Genomic DNA, 13,497 nt, shown 5'->3' with positions numbered 1-13,497 from the left:
ACATGCAAAACAGTAAACCCCCCTCCCCTCGACCTCATATGTGCGGTGGAAAAAGCAGCTTGTTTTGCCCCCAAACCCCACGATTCAGAAAACATTCAAACATCAGCACCCGGAATTTTCCAAAAAGTGATAACAGCAGTGAAACCAGGAAACCTAACCTAATGCACCACAAAATCACTTCAGTCCTCTCTAATTTTGGCAAATGGCTCAACATCAATCACTGCTGGTGTATGAAATCCCACACAACTAACCAGTTTGTAATTAAGCTAAGAAAGTGAAGGACAAACTAAACTAACTCGTACAGACCCCACAGACAGGTACAATAGAATTGTGAAAAATGCAGTGAAATCTAGTATTATACTCGGTGAGCAAGACCACAAATTCCTCCTCAACCCCCACCCTTCGCCTGCCATTGCCTATGGAATTACCAAGATAGACAAACCAGGAATCCCCATGTGCTTCAATCATCCTACAGTGCACCTAACAAACTGGCTTAAAAACAAAATATCACAGTTCAACCACAAACTCACATATTTGTTCCGCAACAGTACCAATGATAAAAATCTAGTGACATCAATAGTACAAGCTGACAGTGTGAAATTAGCTAGCATTGACATAGTGGACATGTACAATTCAATCCCCATAGACCTAGCTCTGCGTTCAGTTGAAATATGGTTGACTATAAACAGAATCCCTGCACTAGAAGTACATGAAACAACCAGGCTGCTGGAAGTTTGTTTAAAACAACTATTTTCAGTTTGAGGATAACTTCTACAAACAAGTCTGAGGGCCTTGCCATGGGCAATCCATTATCAGCTCCTTTAGCCAAAATAGTCATGCACTTGGCCAAAAAAGAGATACTCCACACTCCAGAACTGCAATACATCTGATATGGAAGGTACGCAGACGACACAATAGTTGTATACCAAAAGGCAGAAGAGCTCAACCTTCTAGTGAAAAACTAAATAGCATCCACCCCAGGCTCAACTTCACTGTAGAACAAGAGAAACATGGCAAGATCAATTTCCTGGACATCACCATCAGCCGCACACTTAACAAATTCATAACCACTGTCCACAGAAAACCAGATGCAGGCAACCAGTACATACACGCTTTCCACCTCCACCCAAACCAAAAGCGAATGTGTGGCTGAACTTTTATTGAAGAGCCTTCTCCTACTGTTGCAGAGAAGAAGAACTACGAGAAGAGATAACCACCTACCATCACTGATGAGTGTCAGTTTCCAGAAAGCCCCGCACTACATTGGCTAACTGGCTGAACTCCACCCTGGCCCGAATTATCCTAAATGCGTCGGTTCCCGCACGGTGTCTGGTTAAGTAACAGACGCACAAAGACGATATATACATACATTTAATGTCTATAATACACATATACGAAGGACTATACAATAACTAAACAATATACACGAAGGACTGTCTGTTTGGCTGTAGAATGTCTCTACAGCGCACTTGTGACCGCGCGCGAGTGACACGGTTCTTCTCACGATGACTCTCTGATGACGACTGTTCTTTTCTCGTGGCAACGCCCAAGCTAAGAGCCTGGCTCACCTCTCGGGACGTTCCCGAATTTACCACCTCTCGGGACGTTCCCGAATTTACTTGTGGGTGTGTAAGTTCCCGAAATCAAGTATGCGGGAGGTTCCGCAGTTTCTTACTCCCACACACTTCACATGAATAACTCACACATATACACAAAAATGGAAAACAAGATAAAAAACACTAATTATATACATTGTTCACCGAACACACTCCCCCCCTTGAAATATTAATTTCAACCACAATCAATAATTTCAATGTAGTACACTTATGTCTCCTTAGAATAGGGGAGAGGAGCAAGTTTCACAATTGGACGTCTGTATTGCCCATCAGCTGTTCGCACTGTCACTGATCGTACTAACTTGTCTGGTCCTGGATGAACTTTCACTACTCTTCCTAGCTTCCATTGCTGTGGAGGGGTAGCTTCTTTCAACAACACCAGATCTCCTATCCGTAGATTTTCCTTCTTCTCCATCCACTTGGGCCGCTGCTGGAGTCTGGACAAGTACTCTGTTGCCCACCGTTTCCAAAAATGTTGCGTCATTTTTTGGATCAAATGCCACTTAGACAAACAATTCGACGTGGATGTTGTAAAGTCTGCTTGAGGTACAGCCAGTAACGAATCACCGGTTAAGAAGTGTCCTGGCGTGAGTGCCGTTAGGTCATTTGGATCACTACTCAACTCCGTTAATGGCCTCGAGTTAAGACACGCCTCTATTTGTGTCAATAACGTGATGAATTGCTCATAAGTGAGTAATGTTGAGCCCATAACTCTTTTCAAGTGATATTTCACTGCCTTCACTGAAATTTCCCATACACCACCCCAATGAGCTGCTCCCGGTGGATTGAAATTCCATTGTATGCCTTGCGAGGCCGTAACATCTGACATCGATTGGACGTGCTCTTTTTGTCGCATGAATTGAAGTAGCTTTTTCAATTCTCTGTTTGCCCCTACGAAGTTCGTTCCGCAATCGCTGAAGATCTGGTTAGGTTTACCACGTCTGGCCACAAACCTACGCAATGCAGCAATGAATGTAGGCGTTGATGCATCATTTACCGCTTCCAAGTGAATTGCTTTGGTTGCAAGACACACGAAAAGAGCGACGTATCCTTTGGTGATTTTTGAAGACCTGAGTTGGCAACTCTTTATTGAAAATGGGCCGCAGTAATCTACACCTGTATTTGCAAATACTCGGCCTGGATTGACGCGAGGGGCTGGCAAACTACCCATGAGTTGAGTTGCTGTCAACTGTTTTTCCTTAAAGCATTCTTTGCATTTAAACACAATTTTTCGAATTAAGTCCCTCCCTCGTATAATCCAAAAACGTTGCTGTAGGACAGCGAGAAGTAATTGTGGTCCCGCATGCAAATGTTTCAAATGTTCATGTTTCACGATGAGCTCTGTAAGTTTATGTTCACGAGGTAACAGAATGGGATGTTTCTTATCAATTGTCATTTGTGCATTGTGTAAACGTCCACCTACTCTCAGAATTCCCTCCTGGTCCAGGAAAGGAGTCAAATTGAGTAATGGGTTGTTTGAAGGCAAAGGATTCCCTTTTTTCAAATGCTTTATTTCTGTAGGGAATGCTGTACTTTGTGCTTGTTTCACTAACACAAGCAACGTGTGATTAAGTTCGCGTGCTGATAGGGGTCCAAACTGACGTTCATTAGCACTTCGCTTGGTGTTATGCATAAATCTGAAGCACCAAGCCGTTACTCGTTGGAGCTTTGATAAGTTTGAATACTTGTTTACTAATAACTCCTCCACCTCGACCGAAGACTGTAATACGAGAAGACCCTTTTTTCTCTCTCTCTCAACCTCAGCTGTTGCTGCTGCGTTGACCGTGCGTGTAGGATTGAAGGACTGATTACGTAACCACTGTGGACCGAAGAACCAAATATCACGTTCGAACAGGGTTGAGGGAGAAATTCCTCTTGTCGCCAAATCAGCTGGATTCTCTTCACTGCACACGTGGAACCAATTCTCTGAAGGGAGAACGTCGTGTATTTTAGCAACTCTGTTGGCAATAAATGTACGCCAATTAGAAGGAGAAGAGTTTATCCAACACAAAACTATTGTAGAGTCAGTAAATGCACGGATCTCTGTAATGTTCAAATGAAGAGCTTCCTTTATTGTCTGCAGCAAACGTATGAGTAACACTGCAGCACAGAGTTCGAGTCTCGGGAGAGTCACTTTCTTCAGAGGCGCGACTCTCGTTTTGCTTGCTACAAGATGCACTTCAATACTGCCGTCGCTGTATGTAGAACGTAAATAGGCAGTGGCCGCATAGGCCCGTTCGGAACTGTCACAAAAGCCTATCAGTTCGCACGTTAGCGGTTTTGAAGACACGATGCGCCTAGGCACCTTAACATCCTGCAACTTATGCAACTCCGCCCGAAAACTTCGCCATGCAATTTCTAGTTCTGGTGGAAGTACATCGTCCCAGTCAAGTTTAACTTGCCAAAGTGTTTGCATGAATATCTTTGCTTTGACAGTTACTGGAGATATCCACCCTAGGGGGTCAAATATTTTCGCGATGTCTGATAACAAAATGCGCTTGGTCAACTGCTCACGAATTGCGGGTTGCGTCACTGATATCGCGAATTCGTCACTCGCTGGATGCCATTCGATCCCGAGTGCTTTTATATGTTCATTTATGCTCACATCCAATGCAAAGTTCCTTTCTCGCAAATGTACCGGGTTTTCATTCAGTACTCGTGTATTGTTCGAGCACCATTTCCGCAATTCGAAACCACCTCTTTGTAGAAGTTCACTTATTTGTTTTTGTAACGCGATAGCTTGCGTTACTGTATCACTGCCAGTCACTAGATTGTCTACAAAAAAGTCTCTCAATGTAATCGCCGCTGCTTCAGGAAAGTCTGCCTCTTCGTCGCGGGCCAGCTGTTGTAAACACCTGGTGGCTAAGAAAGGAGCACTAGCCGTACCAAACGTCAGTCTCTCTAATCTGAAGTCTCGTATCTCTTCTTTCGGTGACTTCCTCCACACAATGCGATGATATTCTGCATCATCTGGGTGTAATTTCACCTGTCGAAACATTTTGACAACGTCCGAAGTAAGGGCTATTTGATACGTACGAAAACGTAGCAACAAAGGCATTATGTCGTCTTGTATCTTAGGACCTACAAGCAACTTATCGTTGAGGGAAACTCCTGTCGTCGTCTTCGCACTGGCGTCGTACACGATCCGTAAAGCCGTTGTGGAACTGTCCATTTTGATGACACTATGGTGTGGGAGGTAGCAACTGCTTTCTTGGGACACAGGTAATTCTGAATTCGAAATGACGCTCATATGACCCAAGTCTATGTATTCCTGCATACACTCAGCATACTTTTGTTGACGTTGTGGATTCTTGACGAGTTGTCTCTCCATTTGTTTGAGACGCTGCACCGCTAGGGAACGTGAAGCTCCCAGAACACCGCTTTGTTCTCGGAAGGGCAATCTCACAACATAACGACCGTCGATGTCACGTGCGTGTGTTTTTCGAAAATGTTGTTCACAAAAGTTTTCTTCTTCGTTGTACAGTTTTACCGATGGCACAGTCTCTATTTCCCAGAAGCGCTGTAGGGTAGCGTCCAGATCACTACATGACGCATGATGTGATGACACTGCGCGTTTATTGCGCGGAACGTTAATTCTGCCCATAAGAATCCACCCAAGTGAAGTACTTATGGCTGTTGGTGTACCTACTGGACCTGCCACTTTCTCCGGTCTTAAAAGTAAGGGAACAGTATCCGCACCAAATAAAATGTCTACCTTCCCTGGTTTGTTGAAGGACGGGTCGGCAAGATCAAGGTTATGTAGGTGTGTCCACTGTTGATCAAAAGTGAACTGCTGCTTGGGCAAATTATTTGTAATCTTCTTCACAACGATGGCTTTGGTGGTGTACGTTTCGTTGCCCGCTTTTGACCTAAACTGTAGGTCCACCATGGAACGAGAAGTACCGATACCAGTTGCCGAAATACCGGATATGGCAACACTGATGTGTTTCTTTCGAAGGCCTAATTGCTGACTACAGTCTTCCGTGACAAATGTACACTCGGAGCCCGTATCTAAGAGTGCACGAAAATGCCGAACGTTGTTATGTCTATCCCTCACGCCCACGGTGGCTGTAGACAAGAGAACTTCCTGCAACGGAATGGCTTTCTTCTTGCTGGCGATGTGGGACGTTACTTGCCGCGTAGAACTGGGATTTTCACTAGGAGAGAAGTGAAGGGATGTGTGGTGCTTTCTAAAGCACACCATACACGTGCGCGAAGTACACTTTCCGACGTTACAATTCGATTGCAAACAGTTGTAGCACAGATTGTTGCTTTTCACAAAATAGTACCGTTCTTTCACCGACATTTGTTGATACTTCTGACAAGTATGCAACCTGTGGTGTCCGCGGCATTTAGGACACACAGTTTCAGCACCTGTGTGATACGAATTCACATTCTTCTTTACTTGACGATCAGTAGACCTGGGAGGGGGTTTGCTGGACATTGGGAGGCTGGAGGTCACCGTAGACGCTGCAAGAGCTCTGGCACGCACATCCAGGAACGTAGTCAGGTCCTCGAACTTGGGCACTTCTGCATTCTTCAGGGAAAGTTCCCACTGTTGCCTAGATTCTGCATCCAACTTGTCGGTGGTGTGAAAGACTAAAATTGCATCCCAAGCCTCTACAGGGATGTCCAAAACCTTCAGCACACGCACACACTCAGAAGTGACGTCAATGAGCTTGCGTAACCCTGTAGCCGAGCGTGATGGCACACAAGGTTGATTAACCAAGCGATTAATCGTGCTGTTCACAATCTCTCTCTTGTTTTGGTACCGCGAAACTAGCAGATTCCACGCCTCCTCGTAGTTTGCATCCGTTATTGCGATGGACTGGATTAATAATGACGGTTCACCCTTTAATGCAGAATTCAAGTACTGCAACTTCTGAGCGCCACTGAGGTGTTTGTTGTCATGAACCGATGCCACGAATAAGTCCCGAAATGACAACCATTGATGAATGTCACCACTGAATTCTGGTAATGTTAGTTTTGGTAAACGAACGTCACTTTTCGCATCACTGTTCACCGCGACCGCGACAACGGGAGAAACGGCTTCCTTCTGTTTTTGGTACAGGGAGCCCAACAAGAACTCTAATCTGTCTTGCACCGCACTCAGTTCATCGTAGTACTCAGAGAACAATGTTTCTTCGCACTGTTTAGCGAGATTCACAAGTAATGCACTACAATCTGCACTTAGTTGAAGGACCTTGTCTATGTAGACTTGAAGTGTAGCACCTTCCAGCGTTGGTGAAGCTGACTTGTTCTCAATCCGAGTAACTTCACGCTTGAGGACTGTCTTTGACGCCTGTAACTGCTCCATGTTGACTCGTCGTACAAGAGACGCTAAACGCATATGGCGGACCGAGGGTGTGGCACGTTGACTCTTCTTCTGGCTCGTTGATTTCCCGACGACAAACTACCGGAATACGGCACGAAAACTACAATTGCGACGCATCCGGCCCGGAGGACCATTTGATGAGTGTCAGTTTCCAGAAAGCCCCGCACTACATTGGCTAACTGGCTGAACTCCACCCTGGCCCGAATTATCCTAAATGCGTCGGTTCCCGCACGGTGTTTGGTTAAGTAACAGACGCACAAAGACGATATATACATACATTTAATGTCTCTAATACACATATACGAAGGACTATACAATAACTAAACAATATACACGAAGGACTGTCTGTTTGGCTGTAGAATGTCTCTACAGCGCACTTGTGACCGCGCGCGTGTGACACGGTTCTTCTCACGATGACTCTCTGATGACGACTGTTCTTTTCTCGTGGCAACGCCCAAGCTAAGAGCCTGGCTCACCTCTCGGGACGTTCCCGAATTTACCACCTCTCGGGACGTTCCCGAATTTACTTGTGGGTGTGTAAGTTCCCGAAATCAAGTATGCGGGAGGTTCCGCAGTTTCTTACTCCCACACACTTCACATGAATAACTCACACATATACACAAAAATGGAAAACAAGATAAAAAACACTAATTATATACATTGTTCACCGAACAATCACCCTGAAACATGACTACACAGAAGCACAACTTTCCACTTGGTGCAGTAAAGTGGAAATACAGGTCAGGCACCCTACTCAGCCACAACCAACCTCCAATGGCTAATGTAAGTGGTTTGCCTTCCCCTACCATCCCACCATATCCAACCGCATATCAAAAGCCCTTCTCCCCTATGACATCAAAGTAGCGCACAAACCCAATGCCAAAATAGCAGATAAACTAAACAAACACAAACGGTACTTCCTCTCAGCCCTTGATAACCCAGGTGTGTATGACACAGAGTGTGAGTGCAAGGCACATTACATCAGCAGGTCCACCAGATCTGTCAATGAAAGAATCCAACAACACCTAACAGATGCAAAAAAAGCCCAACCCACTACTGGTCTTGCTAAACACATAAAATACAATAGCCATAAAAAAACAAAAGGTACAAGTCAAGCACCCACCACCTACACACTCGTAGACACCAAAATCAAGAAAACACATGCCATAACACACTTCCAACATGAGCTAAACATTGATAGCGAACAGGTACACCACACATGGATTCCCCTACTACAGCAGTTAGTGCCAGGAAATAACAGACGACACGGACGCAGACGTACAGTTAACAACAGCACACCTAGTGGCGGCCAGAGAACTACAAACAATAGAAACATGCCAGGCAACAGTACAACAAGTTCCAACAAGGATTGTGGCAGTGGCCACTGAAATTAATAGAACAAAGAAGAGAAAACAGTTTCGTGAATAAAGTGAGTACTAGTTTCTCTGTATTTATTGAAACACTAAGGTTGTCATGAAATGAAAAAGTTTGGGAACACCTGAAATAGTCATCTTCACAGAGTCCGATAAAATCTTTCACAGTTCCCTACAAAATATATCTATCATGCTGATCTGGAACTAGCAATACCAAAATCGACAGTGCATAATGTAATTAAGGAACGTTTGAAATTTTATACATACAAAATTCAAACAACACAAGAAATCATACCACATGAATCAATAAACCAAAATGCATGGAATTTGCTACCAACATCCTTGCCAGGATTGCTGAAGATTGAAGCAAACATTCCTTGTTTCTGGTGTAGTTAACCTCTAACTGGCAATGTTGAGACCACCTACATTTTATGCATCAGCAATGTGATACATTACTTGATCTGGCAACACTACATGTATTAATGACAGTCTTGGCAGGAATGTGTATAATTCCCAGTTTTCAAGGTAAATTTTCAAAAAAATTCAAGGGTACAAGTAGACGTTTTCTGTATGTGAGCCTTACCAGTCTCTCACCACCCACACACACACACATTCAAATACATTAACAATATAAAGGGTCTGTGCGATTCCAATTGAATCAAAAATTCTAATTCAATTCAATATATATATACACACATGCATAAACATGTATGTAACATTTTAATTTAAGGAGTGGAGCTTGCACTTGTCATTTCACATACTCAGACTCCAAATACATCTACAAACACAAGTCACAAATATTACAGGATATACTAATCTTCGAGAAATTGTTAATTGTATAAGAAATTACCTAATCAATTCAAGATATCTTGCAATAATCATCCAAGCTTCAGATAGATTGTTTTGCAAAGGACACTAACAAAGTAAACGGATTGAGAGAAATATGTTTTATTTTGCATGTAGCTTTCTTTTATTTTCCTTCCTCGATAAAAACAAAAGTTAAACTGTGAAAAACTTGCCTCAGGGCATTATTAAATACGTATAAATTCAATGGAATTTGGATTAATAAAAGTTGCAAATTTTTCATGTCTACGGAAAAAAAATCACGTAGAATTCCCGGAATTCCAGGTGAGTAGCCACCCTGAAAGAGCCAGAAGGTTGGATAAACAGAAATATGTAACGTAGGAGCCAGAAAACATGTACCAAACACAGAAAAGAAAGGTTGGTTGATATTTTACAGCCTGGCTGAATGTTCACAGTAGAGGGAATAAAGTGGCATGGGTACTGCAGAAAGTGACAGGCATCAACAAGGAAGTACTTTGGCCAGTGTTTACTGCATGGTTAGTTGAGGGCGAAGTTAGGGAAGGCAATGGGGAGAAGGTTGAGTCCGGGGGGCATAGTGGCATGCATGAAGGGCCTTTTCTTTCACCTATGGGAGGAGTTGTCTGTGGATGAGGGTAATAAGTGACTAACAGCCACATGGAAACCGTCGTTCAAGGTGGTGTTATGCCTATTGGTGTGGGTGACAACAGTGAGAAATTCACGTTGAAGAATGGTGGTTACTGATTAGGTTACTGAGGTTAGGGGGGGTTAGAGGTTTCGCCAAGGTAAAGAGTCACCACAGATTTGGCAGATGATGATGTACATAAGGTTGGAGGAGTGGCAGGTGTCCTTCGGGCGAAGGGTGAACTTTGCCAGCAGTGGTAAAGTTCTGAAAGGTGAGGAGGAAGATCGTGGTGTCGGGATCACTGTGAAGGATGGAAAGGAGAGAGTGGAGGGTGTGTTTGATTTCCATAAGGTGAGGGTGGTATTGGGCAATTAATGCAGGGGGAGCTGGTTTTGGATTGTTTGATCCAGGTGTAGAAGATGGCTCTGGTGATTTGTTTGTTGATGAAGAAAGGGGGGGGGGGGGTTTGGTGCAGGCATAAGTTGTTGTTTTGGCAGGATGGGAGGGATGAATTGAGGTGTTGGCCTCTGAGAGCTAGGGAGATTGGGATGGCTTTTTTGGTGTGGTAGGGGTGAGAGCTGGAGTAATGGAGATATTGGAGGTGGTACATAAGGTTGGAGAAGTGGCAGGTGTCCTTCGGGCGAAGGGTGAACTTTGCCAGCAGTGGTAGGGTTCTGAAAGGTGGGGGAGGTGATGAATATGGGGCAGGTTTGATGTTTATGGAGGTTTCTAGGTGATCTCCCATGATGTAGACATCCACATCTAGGAAGGCCACTTGGTGTTTGGAGTAGAACCTGGTGAATTTGAGGGTGGTGAAGTTGTTGAGTTGGTTTCGGAAGGTAGTGAGGGAGGGTTTGCCATGTGTCCAGAGGAGGAAAATGCCATCTATGAATCTTAGCCAGAGGAGTGGTTTTAGTTGTTGGGAGTCTAGGAACTCTTGTTCCAGCCTGCACATGGCTGTACTACGCATTTGTTTCAAGTGCTGGACTCCAAAGCAGAAGTTGTTGCAGGTGAGTACAAGATTGGAAAGTTGAACCAGGAAGTGGGTGCTGGGACTCTCTGGTCTATGCGGCTGTTAAAGAATGATTCAGTGGAGCGGAGACCATGGGCATGCGGGATGCTGGTCTAGAGAGAGGTAATGTCAAAGGTTGTGAGGATGGTGTTGGGTGGTAGATGTAGAGGTTATGGATGACGTCAAGGAAGTGTTTGCTGTCACGGGGATAGGAGCACAGGGTTTGGACAAGGAGTTATAGGTGGGAGTCTATGAGGGCTGATATTTGTCTGCTGCATTGCTGGGTTTGGTTTAAGTTGTTGCAGTAGCGGGAGCCAAATCTGAACATCGACAGTGGTCAATGCAACAACTTAAACCCAGCACACACAACAGATGAACTGGCTACACTAGAACTCCTTGCAGCATGCAGGGAAACTACAGGAACCAGCAGCCAGCCCAGCAGTGAAGCAACAAGTTCCCAAGTGGATGGCAGCAGAAGCCACCAAAATGAATAGAACTTCTACAATTAAGTTTTGCAGAAAAAGTTAGTAACTCGCTTACATGTAATTATTAATAATACAGTTTTTCCCCCTTTACTGTTTGACTATCTATTGTAATGGTGGTTCATAGTTTTTAATTTCATGGAATGTGGGAAAATGCAATCTTTGGCCAGAATGGCTTTCATCCAGTTAAGGGGAAGTTTGCTACTCCGAGTTGCTGCTCAAATGCTATGTTAACAAATTTACAAATTTTGGAATTTCATGGCTGTTAAATAAGAGATTGCAAGTTGTACTTCCTAGACAAGATAAATATGGTGAGCATGGAAATACACCTTACTGCAGGTTAAATGTGAAGTGGAACATTTATAATCTCATTTTCACCTTGAAGAATATATTTATTCTAGCACTTTTTTGTTGTCACTTTGTGAATTTCATTTCAACAAAAGTGTAATTTTTACAAAAATCAATATATTTCAATATTATATGAATTATAAGATAATTTCTGAGGACAAACACACACAGAGATAGAACCACCTAGCAAATACTTCATGGTCATTCTCTCCATTTATTAATTTTGCTGCACTTGTAAATAGCTATACATTGTGTAAGACAGTACATACCTAAAATGGTCATAAGTAGAGACGTTGTTGCTCTGGCATGTATCAAAACTACAGGAAGCTTCTGCATGATCAACTTTCAACCGCTTGCTCTTCGCAACACTTTCATCTTCAGTTTTGTGTGAAGGGGATGGAGCTATAATGTTGATAGTTGGAACATCATCTGTATCAAACCGCAGTCGTTTCCGTTTGCTAGAAGGACATCTCCTTCTCCGTCTTGATAGAGATTTCTTCTCTAACTCACTTGACGTTCCATACCCTTGGAGATGGCTGTAATCTTCAAAATCCAATGCTATACGAACTGACGACATTTGCTTCTTATCCATAATGCTACTTTCTAGAAATGAAAAAGTATTTTTGTTAAATGGCACATTTTAGCTACTCTGGAAACAGAACACACACACACACACTGCACCTGCATCTTGAATAAAAGTGATACTTTGCAGGTGCATGAACTGTCAATTTTAGAATCATGCCACTACAGGGTGTCTACCAAAATAACAATTCCAAAATTCTTGACTTTTTCTTGACCATTTTTCTTAACATTTATTTAATCGTCCCCCCATACTTAAGTATAGTTGGAAATTAAGAAAATATATATTTTTATTAAATGAAAAACCCCAACCACAAGGGAAAACTAATAACCACATTACTTCAATATTTAAACAAAACTTGAACACACACAAGAATGTAATTCTTAAGAAACAAAGCAAAAATATCTTAACCCCAACCCAATACAATTTTTGATTTCCAAATATTCAATTTTATCAAATCCCAGTATAGGTTTATAACAATGTAAATTCAATATACTGTAAAAAATAGCAAAAATTCTTGACCTTTTCTTGACTTTCTTGGACCAACCTGTTAATTTCATGACTTTTTGACTGGTAGACACCCTGCACTAAACAATAACCACTGAAGGGCCTCCTCGACTGTGTAGTGGAAACGTCATGGTCTTGTAAATAAGGGGTCCTGGGTTCAATACCAAGTGGAGGCACATATTGGTTCAGATCCTACTTTAAAATGTAGGCCCGATTAGCCCTTCTGTGCATCAAATGAACAAAATCAACAACAAGAGAGGAAACTGAAACTGATCTCCTCATTTCCAAGAACAAAGATTGAATTTAGAAAATTTCCTGGCAGACCTTAAAACCTCAATCCACGAGGGAGAAGCCATGGATATTTTTCTTGCTGGTCAAAAATCAATTAAGTCAGTGCTACAATGGAAAATGTCCCCTAGCTTTCATATCAACACTTTATTTTCCCATTATGGAGCTCTTTGCATTCATTTTGACCTATTTAAAATTAATCTATTCAACATTTCTTTGCTGCTCATTCTTTGTCAGCAGACTGCAGTTCTGCCTGTGTATGACATAGTGCAAGATTTGTAAATTCTTTTGTCCATTCTTCTGCTCAATGGAAGTAGAACACAATACAGTTCACCAAAAGGAAACTACTTAGCACACAAACACTGATGTACAGTGCACTCATGCTGTGAGAAGATGTAGATGTGATTAAGAGCATGAGGAAAGTTTCGGCCAGGCCGTTCCCTTCGCCGCGGCACTGTTGCCAACTTAGCTCTTTTGGAGCCACATCTGGCTCTTTGTGCACTCATTTG

General features: G+C 43.0%; 1 protein-coding gene across 2 annotated transcripts in view; it reads right to left on the bottom strand.

Annotated features, from left to right (window-relative positions):
* LOC145984156 (membrane-associated tyrosine- and threonine-specific cdc2-inhibitory kinase-like) overlaps positions 1 to 13,497 on the bottom strand; it is a 107,391-nt gene that overhangs the window by 5,885 nt on the left and 88,009 nt on the right. For both annotated transcript variants that reach the window (XM_083117635.1, XM_083117636.1), the window contains one exon: positions 11,883 to 12,216. In XM_083117635.1, coding sequence (XP_082973761.1) covers positions 11,883 to 12,216 — 334 coding nt within the window. The remainder of the gene's footprint in view (positions 1 to 11,882; positions 12,217 to 13,497) is intronic.

Source organism: Lepisma saccharinum, chromosome 2 (assembly GCF_977018435.1).
Source record: "Lepisma saccharinum chromosome 2, izLepSacc3.1, whole genome shotgun sequence".
Taxonomy (NCBI): domain Eukaryota; kingdom Metazoa; phylum Arthropoda; class Insecta; order Zygentoma; family Lepismatidae; genus Lepisma; species Lepisma saccharinum.
This window is presented reverse-complemented; position numbering and strand designations above follow the sequence as displayed.